This window comes from Epinephelus moara, chromosome 2 (assembly GCF_006386435.1).
Source record: "Epinephelus moara isolate mb chromosome 2, YSFRI_EMoa_1.0, whole genome shotgun sequence".
NCBI classification, from domain to species: Eukaryota; Metazoa; Chordata; class Actinopteri; order Perciformes; family Serranidae; genus Epinephelus; species Epinephelus moara.
Window position 1 is genome coordinate 30,587,112 of NC_065507.1, and position 23,595 is coordinate 30,610,706.

Below are 23,595 nucleotides of genomic sequence, written 5' to 3' on the forward strand. Positions count from 1 at the left end.
TTTCATTACATGACTTTGATAAAAAATAGACATATATGTTAAACAAATTATTTTTTTCCAACATTCATTTATCTCCTGAAACAGATTTTTGCAACAAATTCCAACATAATTATCCGTTCAATGTCCATCTTGACTTTCATTGCACACCTTGCCATTTTCTCATGGGTGTGAGAAACATACAGCTGGTCCTGTTTAATACATGAAACACTGCGTGACACCACTGTGATGAAAATGTCAACACTGTCAAATATCCCTTCCGCATAATTGATATCATTTCATTTCAGTCCAGTTTGAGTCACTGACAATGCTGATTGGTTAACTGTTTGAGATCCCTTATACTATGGAGCTGAAGCAGCAGCAGTAGGTTGGTTTGTTTGTTTAGATTTCCTGAGAGATGAGGCACCGATCGATTAGAGGATTCTTTCATAGAAGAGGAGGTAGGCTTGGCAACTCTGGACTTTACTCTCGCTCACAGGCTGAACACTTGTGTCGCTGATATGGAACCAGGATCCTCTGGGTGGCTCTGCAGGGCCTGAGAGGAAGTGATGAGTTAATGGAGATAGATAAAACGTTACGACCAAGTTATTATTTTACTGACTGTCATACCCGAGTACACTTACCTTCAGCTGCAAGTCCGTTGGATGAGGGTTTAGGGCACTCAGGTCGTGCTTTCACATACGCTGTGTAATGACCTGACCTCATTGTTCCACTGTGCTCTACAATACCGTACAAACTGTACAAAATATGAGTATCTCCCTCTGTCAAGTTCTGTTTGGACACAACAGTTTGTTAGTAAAACTATAATAAACCAATAATACATTTAGAAATGGACTGGTAAAAGTACTGATATTTAATAAAAGCTGTTAATCCCAATATTTACCTTGCATTTAACCGCACAAAAGGGAGCTAGATCCAGTATCAGGGGGAACTGGACATGTCTGTTCACCTTACAAATACTGTATCCATTCTAGAGGAAAACAAGAAAAGTGATCTCATTAGAATTCCATAAAAAGGAAGTGTTTCAGTGCCTCACAAAAGACAAAAAAAAAGATCAAAACATAACGTGTCATGCTCTTTAAATAGGTGGTTCAGAGCTGCGTGAATAAAAAACAGCTTGGCTGACAGGATCAAAAGGTATAAAGATGTTGAAATGTTCTTCAACTGTCTTACCTGTTGAAATCTCTTCAAATGAAGGGTTAGCACTGGTGGGGGTGAGGAGATCAGCATTTGCTTCAGAGCATCAGTGTAAATATTCTTCTTGGATCCTAAACATAGCACAAATAAAGGTGATGAACTTCAATTCAATAATCCCCAAATGGAAAAGTTAGTTGCTTACACAAAAAGAAGCAGCAAAAGATTAGGAAAAAAAACACCAAAGATGCACAATTTAATTGGCTTCTTGCCTTGTTAGAATTACTGGATTTGTGATACTGTACTGCAAAAAATCCGTAAGTACGTAAGTCACAGAAATTCTTCATACCTCTGGGTTTGTCTCTGCTTGGCTGCCGTTTAGTGCAGGTGACACATAGCAGGCTGTTGTTCTGTGTGAGAGTTTCCACCTCTGTGAACTGAAAAAGGCATGATTGGACCGAACACTCCTGTTTCTCAGGGGTCGTCCTGGTAGCCAGTGTGTGGAAGGCCAGCTCTGGGTCCTCACTTACAACAGTGTACTCTTTGGTCTCAAGTGGCTCATCTTCACTCTCCATGCTTTGTTCCACAGCATTAGAGTCTTCTATAAAGGCATCATCCAGGGTTACCTTCTCCATCTCACCCACCAGCTGCGTTTCCTCTTCTTCTTCCTGATCCATGTCAGATACTTTATCATCAGCTACAATGCCGTCCATTAAGTGCTGCCCCTCTGATAAGATGGTAAAGCGGTTGCTGACTGATGACGTCGCTGATGAGTCACAGTTGATCACCTCGTCCTCATCCTCTTCTTGTTTCTCCTCATCCTGGACTGTGTCATGGTTCTCCTGGTCCTGATCAGTTACACTGATTTGTGCAGGATTTCCTTCACTTTGGGAGGTTTCTTCATTTATTTCAGTGTCAGCATTTTCCCCATCCTTTGCATCTCCGGTAGGATCGGTCTGTTCACTCTTTGTGTGGCTCTGAGACGAGAGACTGTCCAAAGTGGCTCTGCCCTCAATCTTCTGCTGCCTCTTTTGATGCTGTAAGCCAAGTTAAGAAAACAATACAGACTATTTTGTTTATTCTGCACAATCATCAAAAATTAATTAATGCAATATTAAAACAAACTTCTGTATACATTTATTGAGCTACCTTTGCCTGCTTCTTTGCCTGCTTCTTGGCTTTCTTCTGCTGGTACTTGCTGCTAGACCCGGTGGGCATGTCATCATTCCTATTTGTCAAAGCAGGGCTGTTTCTGCCTTCCTGGCTTGACTCACTGGTCTTCTGAACTGCTTTTTTCTGGTTCTTCTTTCTGTATGCCTGCAAACGTAGTCGCAAGAGGGTACATGCGTCTAACAAAAATAAAAAATGAAGAAACAGTTGCTCAACAAATTGTCAGAAAACACTCCTAAGGGCTTTACCTCATCAGAAACAGGAAGGGAAAGATCCAAAAACATCTCGGTGACTACAGACACCTGTAAGTGCAAAGCAGTGGCCATTTAGTTTGAAATCGACATGACACTGACAGGTTATTTTAAAAACAAATTCCACAATACATACCGTTTTACACTGCTGACACATTATAGTGCTGGTCATTTCCCCACTAAAAACTTGGTCCACAAAGTTTTTTGGAACACCATTTTTCTCGTATTCTGAAATCAGAACTTATTTGTCATGGGCTACACTTAGGGCTGGGCGGTATGACAAAATTTTCATATCATACACTTAGGGCTGGGCGGTATGACAAAATTTTCATATCACTGTTTTAAGAAAAAATCATATCGGTTTCACGGTATTTCACGGTATTTTGCTCAGGTTCGGCCAACTTGACATGCTGCTGTGTTGTGCTATGGCTTATTCAAGTGCCGGAATTTGTTATTTACCTGACAACGCCTGANAGCCGCGTAAAATAGAGAGTTGCCGCGTAAAATAGAGAGTTGTCGCGCGACAGACGGGGGTTGTCGCGCCGCTCTCGTTGCCGGTGGAGCCACTGTAATTGATTAACAGGGGGGCGAGCTGCTACGGGACTCGCGCTGCAGACGTGTCGCACCGCTGCCGTGCCCGGTGGAACCCGACCGTAACTGTCTCAGACTCGGGACGGGTCGTCTTCGGTCAGGAAAATGCGAAGCCGTGCTCTAGTGTGCTTACCTGTGTGTGTGTGCGCTTTGTGTGTGTGTGTGTGTGCGCGCGCGCGCGTATCGGGGCGAAACTCCCCCGTGTGCGATACAGAGGGCAGAGGAGAATTGTAAACGTCGGTGCACCGCTGCTAGTTGCATATAGGGGAAGCACTGCTCTTTTTGGTATGAGTTCTTCTGGGTCATCCTGTACAGTTGCTTTGCTTTCAGGGCTCTCTCCAGCAGCCATTCTGGCCTCTAAACTTTTCTATGCTCTCACTCTCACCCACTCAAGCGTGCCTGTGGTGTGCAGCGGTGAAATGGGTCCCCGCTGAAACACTTTACTGCCGCGCACGTTCCGGACGTTGTTTGGGCTATTCACCGGTATTGCGGTATATGAAAAATTCATATCATAACGAAAATAAATACCAGTTTTCGGTACAAACCGGTATACCGCCCAGCCCTAGCTACATTTAACTTACTTTAACTTACTATATGATATGGTATACGAAAATATGACACTGACTTCAAGATGTTTAAATTAAAGCCCAGTTACTTACCTTTGACCAGTGTTTTCAGCTGCTCTCCATCTGTGCCTTTTCTAGATAATTTCAATGCCTCCATGATCCCAGAGCTTACTCTCTGTAGAGACAAACACAATCTTAAATGTAAAAGGATAAGAGAAAACTTTTGATGAATCACAAGGAGGAGCTCTTGCAGATAAAAGATGTACAACATTTTCACAGAGTTAAATTAATTCCAGCCTCTTAACACTCTGGATTGCACGCTCTTATAAAACCTGCTCTCTGTGAAAATTAACCAACCTATCAGAGTACCTTTCAGGGAGAGCAAAATCCTAAGGCCATTAAAAGAGAAGGGAGAAAATACTATTTAGCCACGATTCTTTGCATTTTACATCTAACATGTCCTTGATTTGTGACTTAATTAAGAATCTGAATGACTTGGGGCCAATGAGCCTGAAATAAGAAATTTAAGTGCCCAGTGCAATACATAACAGCTAGCTTACAAGCACTATATTCACAGCAGTACTGTCCTGCTGTCAACACACTATACTGCCATGTAACACATAGCCACTTGAACAGCTACAGAATCAATTTCAAGCGTAAATCTTTCACCAATGTGACATATAAAGCGATCTGTTCAAAACTGAATGCATACTTTGATCTCCTCAGCCCGCATCCCATCCAGAAGGTAGCGCAGCAGCTCCTGGCTATCTTGCTGCTGAAATCCTTTGAACCTGGCAGCCCTGCAGAAAGGAGACGAGAAAATGAACGACACTTAATGTAATGATGCTAGGAAGTACATTTTAAACACATCTTAACGTAGAGTTCCACCTCAACTTGTAGTCACACTCACTTTTTGCAAACTTGCGTGAACAACTCCCGCGGTGTTACCACACCCTTCTTGGATTCCTGGATCTCAATGAGTAGTTGACACATAGCCAAAGTCAGGGATCCAGGCTGGTCTAACTGCATTACAATAGGCTCCTGCAACCATAATAAAACCGAGTCTTAAGGAATAAATAGTGTATATTAGGCAGGATAAATCTATCAAGTTTACAGTTAAAAACAAACATTGAAAGAATAATGGCAACACACCAAATCCGAGGAGGCATTGGGTTTAATGTTAACACCCATGTTCTCTTCTGTCACTTTGTTGAGAGTCTGTCTTAAGAGCTGTGTTTGAGAGAGATTCTGGAAAAGACAATAACAGCAATTAATAATAACTCTAGACTTCATGACTTCTCTCATTTTTACTCAAGACTGTCATCCTATCAAACACAATCTTACCTGAATTACTGCATTGAAGAAACACGTATTTCCCAGGTTGCTCAGCCCCTTTACTGAAACACCACCACTATCTTCAGATGTGCCAGACTTGTGTGATTTCGCAGCACTCTCTTTCTTTGCATTTTTCTTTTGCTGGTCCTTATTTTCTTTGTTTTCCTTGTCTTCACTGTCCTCCGTTCTTACAGTCTCTGTCTTCTGATCAACTTCTAACAAACTGTCTTCCTCCTTCACTCCTAAATAAGAAAACACAACATGGCGCGTATGGTCATAGAGACATGTCATTTTTAATAATTTACATTTAAATAAACCATCAGAACACAGTAATGTTAAACTTTCCAATAGGACCTACCTTTCTGTGGTCTCTTCACGGGATCTACAGAGGTCTGCTTTTTTAGGTTGGTCACCAGCTGAGCCAAATGTCCAGTTCTGGAGTACTGGACTACATCATCACATATGTAACACCTGCAAGTTTGGTAACACATGAAAAAAATACTTGTACTTCTCATTTCAAACACAACATAAGCCTCTGCAACTAACACACCACAGCAATATACTAACTTACCATACACTCCAGTTGTCCAAACTGATCACTAGACAATGTGGATCCGACCGCGGAGTCTCATAATGTTTGATGGCATGCTGGTTCTCTGAGTTTCGTCCACATCCCTAGTTAAAAAGATGCATCCAGTCATTTAGCAAAATGTCACTTCAGACACTATCAAAATCTGAATGATAAATGGGTTGAAAAACTCACTCTATGGCCACATTTCAAACACATCCATACAGGTGCCATTTCTTGTTCCTCTTCAGGGTCCTGAAGCACAGGCATGCTGACATTTTCTTTATTTTCTTCATGCTTACAATCCTGGCAACTCGTCCAATCCGAATTGCCAGAGAGTTTCTTAAGAAGAGTTTGGTCTGTTCCCTTCTTGATATGCCTGCAGGATGGACCTATGGCGATAAAAACACAATGTGGTAAAAGTCACTCTAGGCCTCCAACAGGTTGTCATTTGACATGAAAAATGATAACTTTTTTACCTGTCAGGTCAATGTCATCGTCCTCTCTGGAGCTCTTGTCCTTCCCCCTTTTCTTTCCCATTTTTACCTAACATTAATTAGAGATTAATGGAATCAGCCACACAGCAGTTACCACAAATAACGCTAGGTTTGGCTAACAGATACATCATATCATATAGCTGCTTAACACAGTTTAGTGCCGATGCATTTCGTACCAGTAGCAATCAAGTAGCATTTAACTCCGTGAACATCCTCAGGGTCCAGTTAACTTACTGTCGCAAACGGAGCCTAAAACCTTAACAGTTTTCAGTTTCGTTTACTTTGTGTGGATTAATTCTCTCATCCGGACATAGTTAACTTGGTTTAAGGATTTTGGCCGTAAAATCCAGGTCTCCGGATAAGAAAGGGGCTCTACAAAGTTTAAAATTCGCGAAAAATCACTCCGCTGATTTGGCAGAAAATCCCAGCTGACACATGCAGACAACAGAGGAACAAAACGTGATGGTGCCACTGTTTCTGCTGCTCGGTACGTGTGTTTCCTGTGTGCGTCGCTTGAAACAGTCCGAGTCGAAACAACGCTACTGGCCACGGTACAGCACTAGCAGCAGTGAGATAACTCAAGTTGGTCGGGTGTTTAAAGCTCCTTCTGTATATAGCTTAATATATTTTATTAATGCTAGACGCTTGACAAGACTTTAAACGACGGTATATTTGAATGCTGACACCGTTTACTTTAAACACGGATTGTTCGTGTAAAACAGCAGTGAACACCACGCTCTATCAGTATGTCTTACTTGGAGTGGGCAGAGTCTCAGCTTGCAGAGATAGAGCTACTGACCAGCATGTTTCCCACCCAGGAGGAGCTGGAGATCACAGACCAGCTGGCACTAGCTGAGCTCAGGGACTATGTGGAGGGCTCAGCTTCAGCTGACAGTCCCCCTCCCTCGAGACCTCACTTTCTCATCAAGCAGAAGCTGGACACTGCAAGCATGGAGAGGGTAACTGAATAACCGACTGCCATAGTATGTCACTGATTTAAAGGCACCCTCAGTCATAATAGTTTTCTGTCTTTTCTTATTTTGTTGCTCCACTCAGACGGATGTTGTTGTGTCCTGTGCTTATCCATCCGAATATCCCAGTGTGTTACCAGAGATAACAGTCCGGTAAGCCATTATCCACTCTTAATGTGTATTGAAGTGATGAACTCATCACATTTGTAATACAAGAACGTAAATAACTAATTTGCTTAGATTATAGTTATTATGAAATGTGCACACAATTGTTGATTTAGAAACTTGCAAAACAGCAACACAATATGTTGGACACTGTACAGACCATAGACAGTAGGCTATAGCCTATACCGCTGGGATACTCAGCTTGCTGTGCCCAGGGGCCAGTTTTGCAAAATGACTGCCTTTGACATTTGCTATTCTGTGTCATCTTTGCAAAGAGGCAAACCCAGCCACAGCAGCGCCACGCAGGTTGGTGTCCGCAGGGGTGTTTCTAGGATTCTAGAACATTTAGGGCGTAGCCCGGAGCTCTGTAGGGGAGCTGGGGGATCCTCCCCTGCCAGTTTTTTGGATAAATAAGATTTATTTTGATGCTTTTTATGGACCCTGGCACCTTATTTACATTGAAAGTACAAAAAAAATCTCAGTATGAATCAGTTTATTTGCATTATTAATTACAAAATGCAGGCATACTAGCACACTATTGATATACAGTCAATGGTCTATGTCTGTGTATACAGTGGATTATATAGAGTCATCAGTGTTGAATTTTCATCCGAAAAAGTTTTCCATTTAGAGATCATGTGTGAATTCGGAGCCAGTTATCAAATGTCAAATTAGCTCCTGCAACCTGACAGTTCACAATATTATAACATTTTCATAAAGCCTCCACATCATGCACACATTAATAACTCAAGCACACACATCTCACCTCTGCAGTTCAGGCTTTCAGGTTTATGGAATGAAAGCTTTTACTGACAGAATGGCAATGAGCCATAAAAAGAAGCCAAGGACAACATTGCAATTAATGTGGTCTAGTGTGAAAATAAAATGATAGAAAATTACATAGATGAACATAAGACACAGAGGAAAGGGTGTGTGTGACTGCAACAGAAAGTACGAGGGTATTTTCTACTGTTAGGGTGTTGGAAGTTAACAAGTCTGCAATGAATACACATAGCATACAAATAGCTGTGGGTTGTGTGTGATCACTTTATGAAGTTGTTAAGCATTAACATTAAATAATCTTTTTTAAATCTTTATTAAGAAAAGCTGTATTAAAGCTGCACACCAATGGCAGCTAATGAGTAGCAGTCTTGCCTAGAGATCTAGCAGAGTTTAGGTTATGTATGTTCTGTGTATCACAATGTAAAATAGTGCAGCAGCAGTAAAGAAAAAAGACCCTGTTAGTTGCTTCCAGAAATTACTGTATTGAGGGTACTCATTCATATTGATTAGTAAGCCTTTCAACCTTCTGAAGATCAGTTATTGTGTGCTATTTTGTACTTTAAATATTAGCCTCTACAGGATTTCTATCAGAATCTTTTGCTTCCAAGGATGGGAACTTCCAGCTCCAAGTGGCCTTGAATATTCTCTGAATCCATCTCACAGCATGTTTTATTCGTGCCCTAGGTGTGCGGGTCTCAGCAGGGCCCAGCAGACACAGCTCCACACAGATCTCAATGCACACCTTATGGAAAACTGCCAGGGGGAAGTATGTGTGCTCTCTGCTGTGGACTGGGTGAAAGACAACCTGCAGCTCTTCATTAATAAGAGCTTATCAGCAGCAGCCGCTCCTAAGAAAGAGTCTTCTTCTCCACGCCCACAGGAAGTGTTCAGCCGATTGTGGATTTACAGTCACCACATTTACAACAAGACGAAAAGGAAGAACATCTTGGAGTGGTCCAAGGAGCTGGGCCTGTCAGGATTTAGTATGCCTGGGAAGCCTGGTATTGTGTGTGTGGAAGGTCCTCATTCTGCCTGTGAGGAGTTCTGGTCCAGGTATCTTGAGTGTTGTTATTTTTAGCAGCTGATGTCACAGCCAGAAGCCTGCTGAGGTCCCAGTTTTATTATTTTTCCAAACTTTTTCCCATTTCACAGAGTGAAGGTTCTGACATGGAAGAAGATCATGATTCGACATAGAGAGGATATTTCCCTTGATCGTCCAGGCGAGGACAGCAGAACTGGTGAAAGTATAGACTCCCTGCGCAAATTCACAGGCTTTGAAGAGGCAATGTTTGACCCCCATGGGAACAGAGGTAATCACATGGACCTTGGGCAGCTCTACCAGTTCTTAAATGAGAAAGGCTGTTGTCACGTCTTTCAAATATATTTTGGCATTGAAGGTAGGTAGTTGTCAGATCCAGAGAATGAGTATACATAGGTAACTGGTGCCTTGTCATTGAAGTCACTTCTCCTGAAAATAAGTGTTAACTTAAAAATGGAAATGCATTCATTATTGTTTATTTTTAGTTTTTGTTTTACACACAAGCACACAAATGGGTTTTGAGCATCTGGTCAGATGTGCCTGAAATAACTGAATAACCATTTTACGGATGTTGCTCAGCTGTTACACCTGGGACTTCATTCGGATAGAAGGCAGAAAGAACATTTCTGCAATTTTCAGAAACTAAAACTTCTTTTTAGCTAATAGGCATGTTTTTCAAAAAGAAGCATTAGAAAGATGTTTATCTGAGAGTTTTCTCGAGGACCTCAGTTATATTTGCAATTTTAATACTCCTGCAAGGATCACACCTTGCCCTAGGTGTTTCTTTCCTCAAATGGCACCGCTGTGTATTACTGCCAGGCTATTATAGGATTTTCAGGTCTGATACCACATTAATAATTGGACAACATAGTCAACAATCTGCTAGATATCTGTTTATGAAATCTGTTGATTTTCCTCTTATGAATTATAGATAACATAACCGTGGAAAGTCTCTCTCTCCAATTTTCTTTGAATGATCCGTTCTTAGATAAATTGTGCATAATTGTGGATTACACTCTGGTAATTAAAACGTGTGGGTATTGAACATGAATCTTATTTTTAGCCCTTCAAGACAAAGATAGGGATTTTAAAAATATTCATATAGATCTTTATGTGGATTTTGTGTGTTCCTCTGGGGTTCAGTGGAAGGTTATCATGTCAGATATATAGTCCTGCTGCCACTAAATGGATATTCTATTGGTGATTTTGTCAGCAAGAGCATTCCTTACAGTAATCACTTATATACTATATCCATTTTTAGTATCATACCACCATCCTACCATATGTGTCACACATACACAATTACAAGACTGGTGGGACAGGGTGTCCTAATGCTTTGAAAATACCACTAAAAATTATCGCCTCAAAGGAGTTTGAACCCTGAGTGACATTTCAGAGTTCGGACTTTGTTAACAATTAACTGGTTCATTTAGTAACCTACTGATTTTTCACCTGGACTGTGGTGCAAGATCAATACTAGATGACCTGCTGAAGTCCAGCTTGACATAGAGTTATTATGATGACAGGAATTCACAAGGACACACCACTTGAAGACAAGCTGGTTCAGTAGTTTGAGGCATTGGATTGAATTTACTTGGAAATTTGCTTGGGCTAAAATTCCCAGCAGATGGCAGCATTATATAACCAAAGTTGGAAAACATGGCATCCTTAGATGGTACCTGTGATTTCTGAATGTTAACATATTTAACTCTACTAAAATGCATAATCCTTTAAAATAAAAAAATAAATAAAAATAAAAAAGACCTGCATTTGCCTAAAATTAAGCAAAAGTACAATACTGCTTTACTTAAGAATATTTGCAGGTAATACTTGGATCAAATATGAAAATATATATATTTTTAAAAATTTAACTTTTATGAGCCATGCAGATTAAAATGTTAATTCTATGGTGTTAAAAGGTAATTGTGGACTTTTAAAACATCAAGACACTAACAACAGCAAGGAGTTTCTCTATAAATGCTATAAAATACCTCACATGCCTCTACATTATCTTATGTGCATTTTTTAAAAAATAGTTTAGCTTTTACATTTATCTAAGATTTTGTAACTGATGAACTGACACCAGATCAAGGGATGGCTATGAGGGGGGCTTTGTCAGATTTGAGTCCCAGGTGTCTTTTGTCCTGGGAGATGTTGGTCCTGGTGGTCTCCTGTTCTGCTCCTCCTCATGTCACGGATTCTTGCTTTGCCCCCAGAGAGTAGATACTCACTCAAGTCAGACCGCTAACTTGCCTCTTTAGAAGTCTCATCAGAGGGCTCTTCTGTCTGTTTGTTTACCAAGCAGAGCTCAACTCCCAGGTGCATCCACAACTTCAGCTTTTCCCCCAAGACAAGACACTCTGAATCAGGGTGAGCAACCTCTTCCACCCCCTCATCCTGTGGTTCTGGGTTTAAAATCCCTTGCTGAGTAAGCATTTCTAGTGCAAGGTGTCTAAACTGAATCAGTCAGTTGATGCCTTTGTCATAACTGTACTTTATATGGCTGTGACTAAACAGTCTTCACTCCTCTAAATAACCAGCATCAATGCAACTTCAACTGGCTTCATTTTATGTTTACTCAAACTAGTTAATAAAATATATACATACAGTAGGGGTCTGGCCCTTAGCTGTGGACACATTCATCACTGTAGTGTGGTATCGACTCAACATTTCAAGGACTTTCTTAAATATCAAAAGAATAAACAATAAACACAAGCAGAAAGGAATAAAATAATTTGATCAACATTTGTACATATGCATTACAGGATTTGAAAATGTGTCAATCAAGCAGTATTTCTGCCATAATATTGCTGAGCATCTCTAGCCTCATCTGTGTGGAGTTTGGGTTAGCTGGACATTGGTCGATATGTCGTTAAATGATCTGATATGAATCACCAAGAATACCTCTTTTCTACATTTAAATATCACCTGTCATTTAAGGTGATGATTTACATAATTTCATAGTAGATTTGTTAAAGCAATGACCAGTGGACTATGAATTGCCAACTTTTGTAAGAAATCAGTTGTGAATGCTCTTTCAATAAAGACAGAATTTGTTTTTATTCCACTCCGCACAGATGACTTTCAAGATGCGTCATTGATTTCCTCTTTCATTTTTTTTCGGTCATAAATATACAACAGTACACCTACAGAACAGCAGATTACACATCCTAAAGATTACTTGAAAATGCCAAAGTGCTAATTCAAAGGAAATGTGTTGACAAGTGTTTGAGTTACTGTATGGCTTACTAGATAACATCACAGTGCTCTTTTGCTTACTGTTGCACTTTGTGAATGTCCTTCATTCCTTGGTAAGTGAACTGATGAGTAGCACCTGTATGTTTCAGGATATGATCCTGATATTGCCAAAAATAAATGCCCTTCTAACTAAAGCCATGATGAATTTGTGCCTTGAGGCATGGCTGTGAATGACCAAGTGGAAAATGACAACATATCTTAGTCATGGCCACCTGTTCCCTCCATCAGAGGTTCACAGACGATATCTACCTGCCAGATGTGACTATGTAGTTTCTAGTAGTTTTAACTGCAGTGTCTAGAATACTGATGTTCACTAGTGGAGCAGTGTTATTGACCTGTGCTGCAGCTACAGCCGTAGTGCAAATCATTAACACTACCTCTGGTCAATACACGTCAACAACACCTTAACAGGTGAAGTGAAGATCACTCCATAGCAGTTTAACTATCTTCTTTGTTATCTTAACCCACGTCAGTATTCTCCATCCTTACCCTCCAACAGACAAACAGTGCCGTCTATAAGAGGTAGAACAGTGGCTGATTTTTGACAGATTTATAAAATTAAACATTAACCTTCAGGGAAAGAGAGCAGAGCCCATTTCACACAGCAAATGCCATATGAATATGTGTGTATTATTCAGGCCCATCATGTGACAAGATGCATCAGTATGAATGGGTGGCTTTGCTCATTCACGAAGCAATTTACTGGGCAAAAGGGCTAAAAGTTCTACACTGTATGCCCCATACAGATACAATACATAATACTAAATGAAAATCTCAAAGCTGAGGAGTCACTCTAACCTGAGTAATTAATTCCTTTCATTTCTGGAGTAGAGAACCAACTCACAGACTGCACTGTATATACACTGTATAAACTTACAGTTTTATGAAAGTATATAGAGGCCATTTAATTTATGATGATTATCCTGCCTACCTGAGCACTATGGGTTCGGGCTCCACATGGGAAATGTCAATGAGACGGCTCAGCAGATCAAGGTTTTGCTCTGAGTATCTGGAAATCTCAGGGGTGCTTTTCCGTTTCCTCTGATCAGGGGTCTCTGCGACACTAAAATCATTATCACAAAACTACAGGGACAGGTGGCGAAGGTTGGGGCAGTGGTGGTGTTCATTTCCTTCCACTTTCCTGCCTCACAGCGTTTCATTGTTCTGTGACATATTAATATTTTTACATTAAATGAAAGCGGGGAACAGGACCGCACCTAAATGGCTAAGACTGTTGGTAAGACCATTGCATACTTTTATCTCTATCATTGAATTACTGGGGTGACATTGAGGATTTGAATCATGAAAGGAATGGAAAAACACACACACACACACACACACACACACACACACACACACACACACATACATACATACATACATACATACACACACATCAGCCTCTGAATCAATCAACTGAGACTTTTGCCACTGACAACATTTCTGGAATCTCCTGAAACTCATCATCCATATTGAATTTCCACAGATGTATTCATACCCCATGTTTGATGCAATGAGCTATCGATCAAAACCCAAACATGTAGCCTTGATTTAATGAGCCTGCCTTTACAGTATAATAAGCAAAAATAATGTACATTTTCCTCCTACAGTGCAGTGCATGATACATAGATAGAGCTATTGATGCATCATAGAGCTATTGATGCAATCTGCATATATGGGTTAGATTTAAAAACAGTTTCAACCATTTCTGTTGTTGGTCTTTTGTTTTCCCTGCTTGACTTCACAGCATGTTGTTAACACTTTACTTTAAGTCCCCCTTTTTAGCAAATATAAGCAGTATGCAAACATTTAATAAATTGTTTATGCCAGACTACTAAATCTTAAGCATGTATTCATCAAGATGTATAATTCCTCTTCTGGACACTCAGTGGAGGCTGCTCTCAGATAATTAATGACAGTAAAATGCAGTTGTGATATTCATAGGAAAAGATGTAATTGTTGACAAATTATGTACATTAATAAGCACTTCAAATGTCCACATATCTTCATACAACTACATTATAGTGTGTTATAAACCATTTATCTAATGTTTGAATACTGCTTATGCTAAATAGGAGGACTTCAAATGAAGTGTTTATACCATTTTGTCTTTCCACTCTAGGAATACTTTTGACGATGCATGGTAAATAGGATCTGTAGTCGATGCAGAGTATATAATAGCTTGGAAAATGACTGCAGAAATCCTATCCCTTGTTCTTGAAGCCCATTTTGGCAACTCTTTGTGAAAATCATTTTTACATTAAACTTCATTCACACATGATTTACTGGTATTTTTCTTTTTTTCATCATTTCAGACAATAACCCAATTCTGTAGGTCTATTGAACTGGTGATGCATATAATTGAATTAGTTTTGAACGTCATGGTGAGGTATTTCAACACAGGGATTTCATCATGTCTCTATAGCTGGCACTCTTTCACAGAGCCATGCTAATATAAATAGTATTGTTTTGAATTACTTGAAGCTGCAAACACTGAACAGAAGGTTTTGAGAATTTGGATATCCAAAACTTAGGCTTAGAAATCTTCACAGTCCTGAAAAAGATGTAAACCACAGTAGCTTCATCCCACATTGTTCTGTAGCTAACATGAACAATATTTATTCTTCACTGAGCTTGTTGCAAACAAGAGAAACAATGAGCAGTTCAAACTGTACAGACCCCTGGATAAGCATTAGGCCTAATCATACTGTGTCTTTTTTAGATGTTCTCCACAAGTTGTTTTGGAGCATTAGTTTTTTAGAATAAAAAAAAGAACCTCCTAACACAGCCAATCACATGCACAGTTTGTCACTTTAATTTTGTAAGATTCTCTATAATGACATAAAACAGCTACATAGGCATATTATAGATGACTGTAATGTATTAATGCAGTGGATTTAATGTATGAGAAACACATCAATTTATATCCAGAGTTGAAATTTAGCATTGATTTTGCTGGTAAATCTATTACAATGTCACAAGAGCTGCACAACACAATGCCTTTACGCAGCGTATCAGTCTGTCAATTCACTATGTGTTGCATTACCATTTTCAATTCAGCCAAAGTAAACTTGATAATCAAAGCAATTAAAAACACAATCAGTTGTGTTTCCAAGTGCTGTGTGGAAACTTGGCCTGGCAGCTCTTTGGGATTCTGGACCTTCTCCCCTGATGACCCCTCAAGGTGAACTCTTGTATGGCTGTCCGTCCCATGAATACTAAATATGGCTGAATTAAACATTTTCTCTCTTCTCACTACTATTTAATCAGTTGTCTTACTGAGCTGTCTGTCTGGAGTAATCCCTCAGGCTCACCACCACACTGACTGGCATCATAAAGACGACTGGCACGCTGCTCTGGAAGTGTTCAAGCCTCGACAATCCCACTGGTCCATCCCCTCTTTTTGTATGTGCTCTTTAACAGCTACAACCCTATTAATCAAGAGGAGTTTTTCATTGTATGCTTGCAATGTGCTATGTCACCCCCTTGAACCAACCAAAGTATGATTTGACAAAGTGCTTTAATACAGATATATATTAGGGTTTAAGCATTTGTGTGTGAAATCAGATCAGAGCAGATTTATTTTCTATGTGATTATTTCTCCCATTCCAAACATTTTCCTGTAAACCACACTGAAGTGTTCTCATGTTTGAAATGAAACATGTAAAAATAACCGTTGGGGTCAATGGGCCTTGCACTATCTAGCCTGACAGAAATTCATTATATGAGAAAGTCTGCTTAAAAGCACTGTGTGTAGAATTAGAAAATTTCTGGCTTTAGAGCCCAACTTTGAGCTTTCTGAGAATCATTCACAACTTACAGAGCTAGTGCTTGTGACTACCATCTACACAAGTTTGTGCAACTTTGTTAAGCTTAAATACCCAATGACAGTCATGACACACAAAGCAATGAACACTAATTTTGTACACGTAAAATAAATATGTATGTGATTATTGATGCAATAGATAGTGCAAAGAACAGACAGCAATGCACTGAGCTAAAGCATATGTTGTGCTACTGACTCTATTTTAAACCACGGGCAATTAAACCTGATGTCGTCCTATGCCATTCCTATAGGTACTAAAAAAAAGAAAAAATCCAGAGGAGGGAGAGGGAGACCTGGATGATAATGAGGCTGATGCCAACACCTGATGTCCACCCACATCCAGACAGCTGGCATCCTGCAGGCACAGCAGTATGTCAGAACCTTTTTAATACACTGTTTACACATTATTATTCTGTTTGCATTGGAGAGTATTTGTTATTTGAAAATGAACTTCCTGTAATAGAATACACAGGAGAAAGAATATTATGTTATGTCCATTAAATATGTAGCTGTAGCTGTTTTATTCTTTTTAATTCCTGAAATCCTTGTCACTGTTGTCCTGTGCATAAAGGAAATGACTACCTTTCCTCACTACTAATAGTGTCATCTTCAGTCAGGAGTGCTTTAATAATAAATGCACTTCTGACTAAAGTAATAAAGGAATGATTCCATCACACAAGTTTATGACAGCGGCTCTGAATGTTTGAGAATTTTCAGAAACACATCCTCAGATGGTATACAAACAGCAAAAGCATTGTTGCTTTTGGCAAAAGGTGACAATGAGCCTGTTGAAAATCCCCTTTCCTAAAAACTTACTAACATTCATTAACTGGCTAATTATCCATTTAGCCACTAGCATGTCTTTTCCACATTCAACATGAGATTTCCTGTGTGAATATACATCATTTCCTGTGCTTCCATTAGATGTGCACATTAGTTGGAAATGGCAGACCCTGTCAGGATAAATGGCAACTAGTATTGTAAAAGAGCTTGCAGAACTTTGATAGACTGAACGGCTACAAAAACACTGCTGGTAAAATGCATTGAAATGATATCTTATGATAATCTCTAAGGATAAACACTTCAATAAAATTGCAGCACTGCCTTTCACTCTAAAGAAAAATGAATCTTTGTTATTAAACTAATGGTAAGATTTCCTATAGCTGTCATTTTATTGGAGGAACATCAGTCTCCCACTCACTAATATTCCAACTTTAATTAAGTCTCTGGTGAGTTCCTTGGAAGAATCTCAAGTGCTCAAATCCAAACAGATGGCACTCTATTTATTGCATACCTTATGCCACAGGTACTAGCTTTCCCCCCCCAACAGACTACCCAAGACAAGGCTTCCTTTATGTACTCTCCTGGGCCTGCACAATCCAAAATTCAGCCAAACAATACAGAAAAGTTTGCTTTAATTAAATCTAAAAATACAATATAGAATAAATCAAATGGCAGACAGACAATCCCAGGGCAGGCTATTTAAAGATGCACCACAGAGAAAGTGAGTCAGTGTGGATGAATGAGTTTAAAATACAGTGGGTAGCCCTGTTTCCGTAATCAATCCACGGGCCTGCTTGTGGCCTGATTTGAACAGTGGAGCCGCTGCCTCACAAAGTGGAAGCCCTCATGCAGCAAACAAGGGAATTGTATCTGACTGTACACATTCATCTAGACTAATGGCATGGTGATGCATCCAGGGGGATACACAAGCTCATGTTCTTTGTTCCAGATCATTTGACTCCTTCTAGCTTCCACTCGGCCCTGTCAGAAGTGGAAGTGTGAGTGATCTGTTTAATCTCATCAAATATGATTAGGCAAAACACATCTCAAGATAATATCCTACAGCCCTCTGATTCAGCAGTGATACAGATGACGCGTGAATGTTGCAGCTATAAGTCAAAAGGGGCTACAGAAGGTTCCACTGTGCTTCAACTTTTTTAGCTTTACATGGAATGTAAAGAACTGAAACATGCTGTTTGAACATGTATATTAATAGGAAAACATTTAGCTAATTTAGATGTGGATATTTTGACACATCCATGATGTTCAAGGAGAACACCTACAATTGGCATCATCATGAGATTTATTCTGCAATATCTCCTTTTCAAAGGTAACACCAGTGTTGTAAACATGCCATTATTATTCTGCCCAATTCTCCATTAGAATGAGCTGTCAATCAAACACAAAACCATTTACACAAACAATGCAACCTTGGGCTTCTAAGGGCAACGATAACAGACTCCCAACACAAAGTTCTGAAAATGAAAAGGAGGATATTGAAAAACTGTGAATTTCATCTTCCACTGTCTGCTCTTTGCACCTCATCTTTGGGTGCAGAGCAATGATTACAAGTAAACTCTTCCAAAATATTTGTCCTGCCTGGCAGGCAGTATGAAATATGACATAATGTTAATAAAATAAAAATAACCTAGTAGGACAGATTTTTTCCAGGTGGAAAAGTTGTGATTACTGTTATCGGTAAAAACAGTACTGACTGAGGTTTGGTTGAATCATTGGGTTACTTCACAGTGTCACTAATACCTATTAAATCTGTAATTAAAAACATGATCCAGAGGACAAACATTTCTTCATCACTTCTGTTTAGCATACTGCATTTGCCTTGCAATCCCACTCCATCTTTGAAATCCCTTTATCCTTTTACTTCCCCCGCAAATCACCCAGTGAATTACACAAGGCAATTTACATGCTTGGATAGTGAAAACAAGTGGAATTACTGTTATTTCTGCATAAAACGTTGTGCTGTTAATCCAAAAGAAGGACCACTATTTGTGTCAGGGTTGGAGGGCTTTTCATGCTAAGTCTTGCTACGGCTCCTCCAGTTGTCACTAATCTACAGCAGAACTGTGGGATGAAACAGACAAAAACAAACTGTTGATAACAGTCTGGTCCAAGTTACTGTAAAATAGGGAAATTTTCTATCAGAGTCTTGATGTTGAGACGAAAAAAAGGCAAATACTCACGAAGCACCAAACCCAGTCTGGCTTTTTAATTGTACAGGAATGTAAATACAACTGCAAGGATTATTAGCTCAAAAATTAATGTTCAACATTACTAAATCAGAATTGTGCTGTAGACCTCATATGTTTAAGTGTAATACTTTTTTTTTTAAAGATATCAATTTGTCCCTGAAGGATTTTGTCAGAGACTTCTGTTCTGCTATGATAAGAGCTTATTGTGAGCTGGAGGACTGATATGGACCCTGCCTACAGGGTACAGTGGGGATCAGTTTCTTCAGTTTAGTAAGACTTACAAGGCCTCCTCAGAGGTCATGCTGTGATTGTTACATTGCCCAGGGTATGGTTCTCACATTTCAAGGGTAAAGAGAAAATCCATTTTCCAACTCACTATTTACGATTGCACATGAACATTTCCCCCTGCTCCATATCCAATTACTAAATTATGATGGATTTTTAACATTATTTTCTGCCAGCCATTATTCAAGACAGTCTATCTCAATTTACATAGCTTAACGAAGCACTGAGCTTTTAATAACGCGAAGGAGTGTGATAGTGGGAGCTGATGTTTATTTGAACTGGCTGGGCTTTTGGTGGTAATGATTATGAACTGAGCATTGGGAACCGTCTCTGCAAGAGGAGAGGGGGAGCGAAGCGTTGTGTGAAGCAGGCAGATGGCTGGCCGGACAGTGTGTTGATAATGGCAACATTAGTCTGCTGGGAAGCAACATTATGCTCAAGGTCAATGGGAGCTGAAGAATGGAGGATCATAATGACACGGGCCCCATGTCCTGGAACGAGATCTCCCTTTAAGGATGTCGAGATATTTAATATGAGCTCAGCAATCTGCACAAGGCTATTATATCCATCCTCAAATTTAAAAAAGTTCATCTGTGCCACTGAAGCAGTAATAATGGACCATAAAAGGTGCTTTCTTTTTTATTCTAAATTGGTAGGGTTTACCATACGTGTAGTATTAAATTACATGTGTAGTATTAGATTACTACTAAATGTAAGGTACCAGTATCAACATTTGCTTTAGTCAAACGTTTAGTTTTAATAATGCCCGTCTCCAGACCATTACACTTCATGTTCATAAAGCACATTTGCATACTATGTTCCTGGAATATTTTTCATAAGCAATCTAATATTTGATGTATAGACTGTATGTTAATGCATACTAATCCTCATCTATACCACACACAGATTTACAGTAATTAGTAAGACATGAATGCTGGTAATACCTGTACCAATCTATCATTGATTCATACTTACCTGCATATATTTGGACTCCACAATTGTATCCACGGTATATACTGCTTCACTCTTTTTTTCTGTGTTTTATTTTCTCATTTATTTAGTCCTTTTATTCCATTTCTCTTTTTTTTGCTGTTAGATGCTATTACTATTAGCTTTTTCAATTATTTAATTTCCCCACAGGGATCAATACAATTTCATCTTAAGTGTTATCATTTCACTTCAAATTAAAGCAATCAGCTGCATCCTAACATCTTTGACCATGATGTCAAATCACAAAGTGGTTTGCCTCCAGTTTTCCTCTCCCAGCCTACTTCCTCTCTAGAGTTTGTTAAACAAGGGCAACAGCAGCCTGCTGCGTTGACATCTGCGGGTAGTTTCATGAAGCCACTTCAAGCATATCGAACTCGGCTCCAGTGAGACGGGGAGGAATTCGGGGAGACTCAAGTCTTCCTTTTGTCACCCTGTATTAATGCACAAATCATGAGCAGAGCTGAGAGCCTCGGGCAATCTTCCTGAGGAGCTTCATGTTTTTTTAATCCTTCAACACTTTGCATATATTATTAATACTAAAGGCTAAGTAATACTTAACAGTTGCATGGAATAACAATTACAGTGCTTTGGTCATAGTGCTGTCCATCAACATATGCTCTCTTTTATATAACTGTAGACATGCAGACTGATATTGTGACTGTGGGTAATAGCACTGTAATTCACGAGCAAGAAGAATTACTCTTGAGTGCATTTCAAAGTACAAACCTAGTCACAACAAAATGGCAGTTTTCAAGTTGTTCATTTTTTAATCCAGACTTTGTCTCTCTTCTGTCTTTTCTTTCTTTCTTTTTTTTTTTACAGTGGCATAGTTGAAAAATGAATATTCAATACTGAGAAAAAAGCAAACCTCACACATCCCCCATAAAAAGCAAATTAATTACAGCGATTAAAACTTTGTACAAAATGAGTTATTTATAGCATCATACTGAACTAACAAAATAACATGTATGAGCATTGGCAATGTGGTTCAATGTCTTTGATACAGTGACTATATACAGTGAGGGCATGTCTGATTCACCAATGCCTCAACATGTCATTAGTACTGTTTGCAGCAAACTCAAAGGCCATAACGGTGATCCTTGTATTGTTTTTTTTCTTTTATGATAAGTTACAGAATTAAAAAATGGAAAAGTTAATGTCAGACAACTACTTTAGTAATAACAGCAATAATATCAATCAATATAGTATTATATAATAAATGTCAATCAATCATAATAATAAATACATATATTTGACCAGATTTTTTTTTCTTTTACATTTTAAGCAATTCATTAGAATCCCTGTTTGAAAAAACTTTCAAAAATGTGAAAAGAATCTCATCAAAATGATGGGAACTGATAAGACCTGAAATTAAAAGCTATAACCATTCTTTTATCTTTTACTAAAATTCAATACTTACACATTATTTACATGCCACCAGGCAAAACAACCTCTTGTTAGATAAATGGGAAAAAAAGAAGACTTGTGGAATACTTTAAATACTGTATATGCTAATATACAAATTGTAATATGTCAGGGATCCCAAGATTCAACAATATTGTTCACCAATATTCACGTTAGCAAAGTATTTTACAGCAATATCCACACATTGAGCATAGTTGTTCAATAAAATTCAACATAAATAATGAACCCCCACAAGGTTCCACTCATTCAGTTTTGATCTTACATCAAATCGGCAACCAAAATTAAAGTTCCTCATCCATGACGATAACTGCAAGTGTACTGAAATCTTCATCACATGTCTGACACCATCTCTCCATCTAGACTCATATTGAATCCTGAGACAAGAAACAGTTGATGTGTTTTCCCTCCATGTTAGTCCTCAGACTTTGTGCTTTAATTTTCTAACTTGTTCTCTGTTGGTACAAATCAACAGCATGAGTGAAAACTGAGAATCATACATCAATGCAGAAATATACAGACAGTGCTAAGAGGGAGTTGATTTAATCTAGAAACAAATCACATAGATTGTGCTTCTATGTTTTGTTTTGTCAAAGTGTCTGGTCAGTCATATGATATTTTGAATGTATGCAGTATGGCTGTGGTGGGGTATGCTCCAGGCAATATCTGTTTAATCCTGTTTAATGTTTGATAAATTGATGTTTAAACATATTCTGCTTTTGAAGCAAAACATTTCAAAAAGCTAAGACTTGACTCTAACTTGAGCTGAAGCACGTTTCTTGTTGATTCTGAATTTTAAAAAATCTGCAAAAGTTGTATAACACGAAAAGTAATAGAGTGAAGAAGAAAAGCAAGCAATAAAAGAAATGCAGAAAAATATACAGCATTTAGGCACCATAAAACTGAAATGGAAATAATCCAATTGTACATGGGTTACATTGATTACAAAAGGAGAAGGCTATATTGTCAGCGGATGCTTTGAAAACAAGCATATCCAAGCATGAGCTTTCTGTAAAAGACAAAAGATAATAAGGAAAGTAAAACAGACCATGTAGTGACGCTGAGGCAGCTTAAAATTGCACGTCTGCTGTCAGAAGTTGAAACGAAGGAAAAGAGTAACGGAAGTCTAAATGAAGTACTCTTTCTTTTCCTCTGCATGCACATGGTTTCCCTCAGCATTGATGATGGCTGTGTCTGCGTCGGGGGCATCCTCTGCTCCTTTGGCCTCGTGTGTTAGATATGTCCCTGGAGACATATAGAGCCATACAGCAAGTTATCCACCCGCTGAAAAGCATCAGACATATACATTTACTCCAAGCAAAAAAATTGTTATTCAAGGCAGCTCAAGTGACCTCTTTTACCTTTATGTCTGGCCAGATATCGTCCAAGAACTATTATCAGACACAAGGTGATGAAGACCACGACTGCAACAACACCACCGATTAGAGCGTGGTCAGGTCCATGTTGTCCTAAAGCATTAGGATCTGAAAGAAGACAGAGAAAGAGATGGAGGGAAAAGTAGAGAGATAAAATTAACACCTGCAGGATGTTTTACTGCTGTCTAATGCAGGTGTAAACATTTATTAAAAAGCAATGACAATATTATACTCCTGCAAGTATCATGAACAAAATCCAGATGTAACTTTAACACTTTAACACACATAAACAAAGCACAACAGTCCCAAATGAGCTTCTGTCATATTTACAGCAACCTGACATCACTGCTTTGAAGTGCGTGAATTGAGGTATAAAAG

General features: G+C 39.0%; 3 protein-coding genes across 7 annotated transcripts in view; 1 reads left to right on the forward strand and 2 right to left on the reverse strand.

The window, feature by feature from the left end:
- Positions 1–47: 47 nt before the first annotated feature.
- On the reverse strand, positions 48–6,570 carry usp16 (ubiquitin specific peptidase 16). 2 transcript variants are annotated; one of them, XM_050059591.1, is made up of 18 exons: positions 6,344–6,570; positions 6,092–6,158; positions 5,808–6,004; positions 5,616–5,719; positions 5,403–5,515; positions 5,054–5,286; positions 4,862–4,957; positions 4,620–4,750; positions 4,422–4,509; positions 3,803–3,884; positions 2,689–2,780; positions 2,550–2,603; positions 2,281–2,448; positions 1,481–2,168; positions 1,171–1,265; positions 881–967; positions 621–768; positions 48–532 (listed from the first exon to the last, which is right to left on the reverse strand). In XM_050059591.1, exons 2-18 carry the CDS (start codon positions 6,150–6,152, stop codon positions 411–413), a joined length of 2,559 nt encoding a protein of 852 aa, XP_049915548.1. In that variant the 5' UTR covers positions 6,153–6,158; positions 6,344–6,570; the 3' UTR covers positions 48–410. The 2 variants fall into 2 exon arrangements, with proteins under 2 accessions (XP_049915548.1, XP_049915540.1); XM_050059583.1 differs by having other exon boundaries at positions 6,286–6,569.
- An 87-nt stretch (positions 6,571–6,657) lies between these two features.
- Positions 6,658–10,828, forward strand: rwdd2b (RWD domain containing 2B). The gene is made up of 4 exons (XM_050059617.1): positions 6,658–7,068; positions 7,166–7,233; positions 8,713–9,081; positions 9,181–10,828. The coding sequence occupies exons 1-4, from the start codon at positions 6,856–6,858 to the stop codon at positions 9,431–9,433; spliced, it is 903 nt and encodes a 300-aa protein (XP_049915574.1). The 5' UTR covers positions 6,658–6,855; the 3' UTR covers positions 9,434–10,828.
- A 10,033-nt stretch (positions 10,829–20,861) lies between these two features.
- Positions 20,862–23,595, reverse strand: part of LOC126408840 (cell adhesion molecule 2-like) — a 162,129-nt gene continuing 159,395 nt past the window's right edge. The window contains exons 11-12 of one of the 4 annotated variants that reach the window (XM_050074567.1): positions 23,203–23,325; positions 20,862–23,086 (exon numbers count right to left, since the gene is read on the reverse strand). In XM_050074567.1, the coding sequence (XP_049930524.1) occupies positions 22,968–23,086; positions 23,203–23,325 (242 nt within the window). In that variant the 3' untranslated portion in view covers positions 20,862–22,967. The remainder of the gene's footprint in view (positions 23,087–23,202; positions 23,326–23,595) is intronic. The other 3 variants (XM_050074575.1, XM_050074585.1, XM_050074593.1) reach the window with 3 other exon arrangements.

Excerpts from the sequence above, each read along its gene's own strand:
- usp16 (XM_050059591.1), bottom strand. The coding sequence starts at position 6,152 with ATGGGAAAGAAAAGGGGGAAGGACAAGAGCTCCAGAGAGGACGATGAC. Across the intron at positions 5,720-5,807 it reads GTTTGAAATGTGGCCATAGA|GGATGTGGACGAAACTCAGA; the intron begins GTGAGTTTTTCA and ends CTTTTTAACTAG. Across the intron at positions 769-880 it reads TTTGTGCGGTTAAATGCAAG|AACTTGACAGAGGGAGATAC; the intron begins GTAAATATTGGG and ends GTGTCCAAACAG.
- rwdd2b (XM_050059617.1), top strand. The coding sequence starts at position 6,856 with ATGTCTTACTTGGAGTGGGCAGAGTCTCAGCTTGCAGAGATAGAGCTA. Across the intron at positions 7,069-7,165 it reads ACACTGCAAGCATGGAGAGG|ACGGATGTTGTTGTGTCCTG; the intron begins GTAACTGAATAA and ends TGCTCCACTCAG. Across the intron at positions 7,234-8,712 it reads TTACCAGAGATAACAGTCCG|GTGTGCGGGTCTCAGCAGGG; the intron begins GTAAGCCATTAT and ends TTCGTGCCCTAG.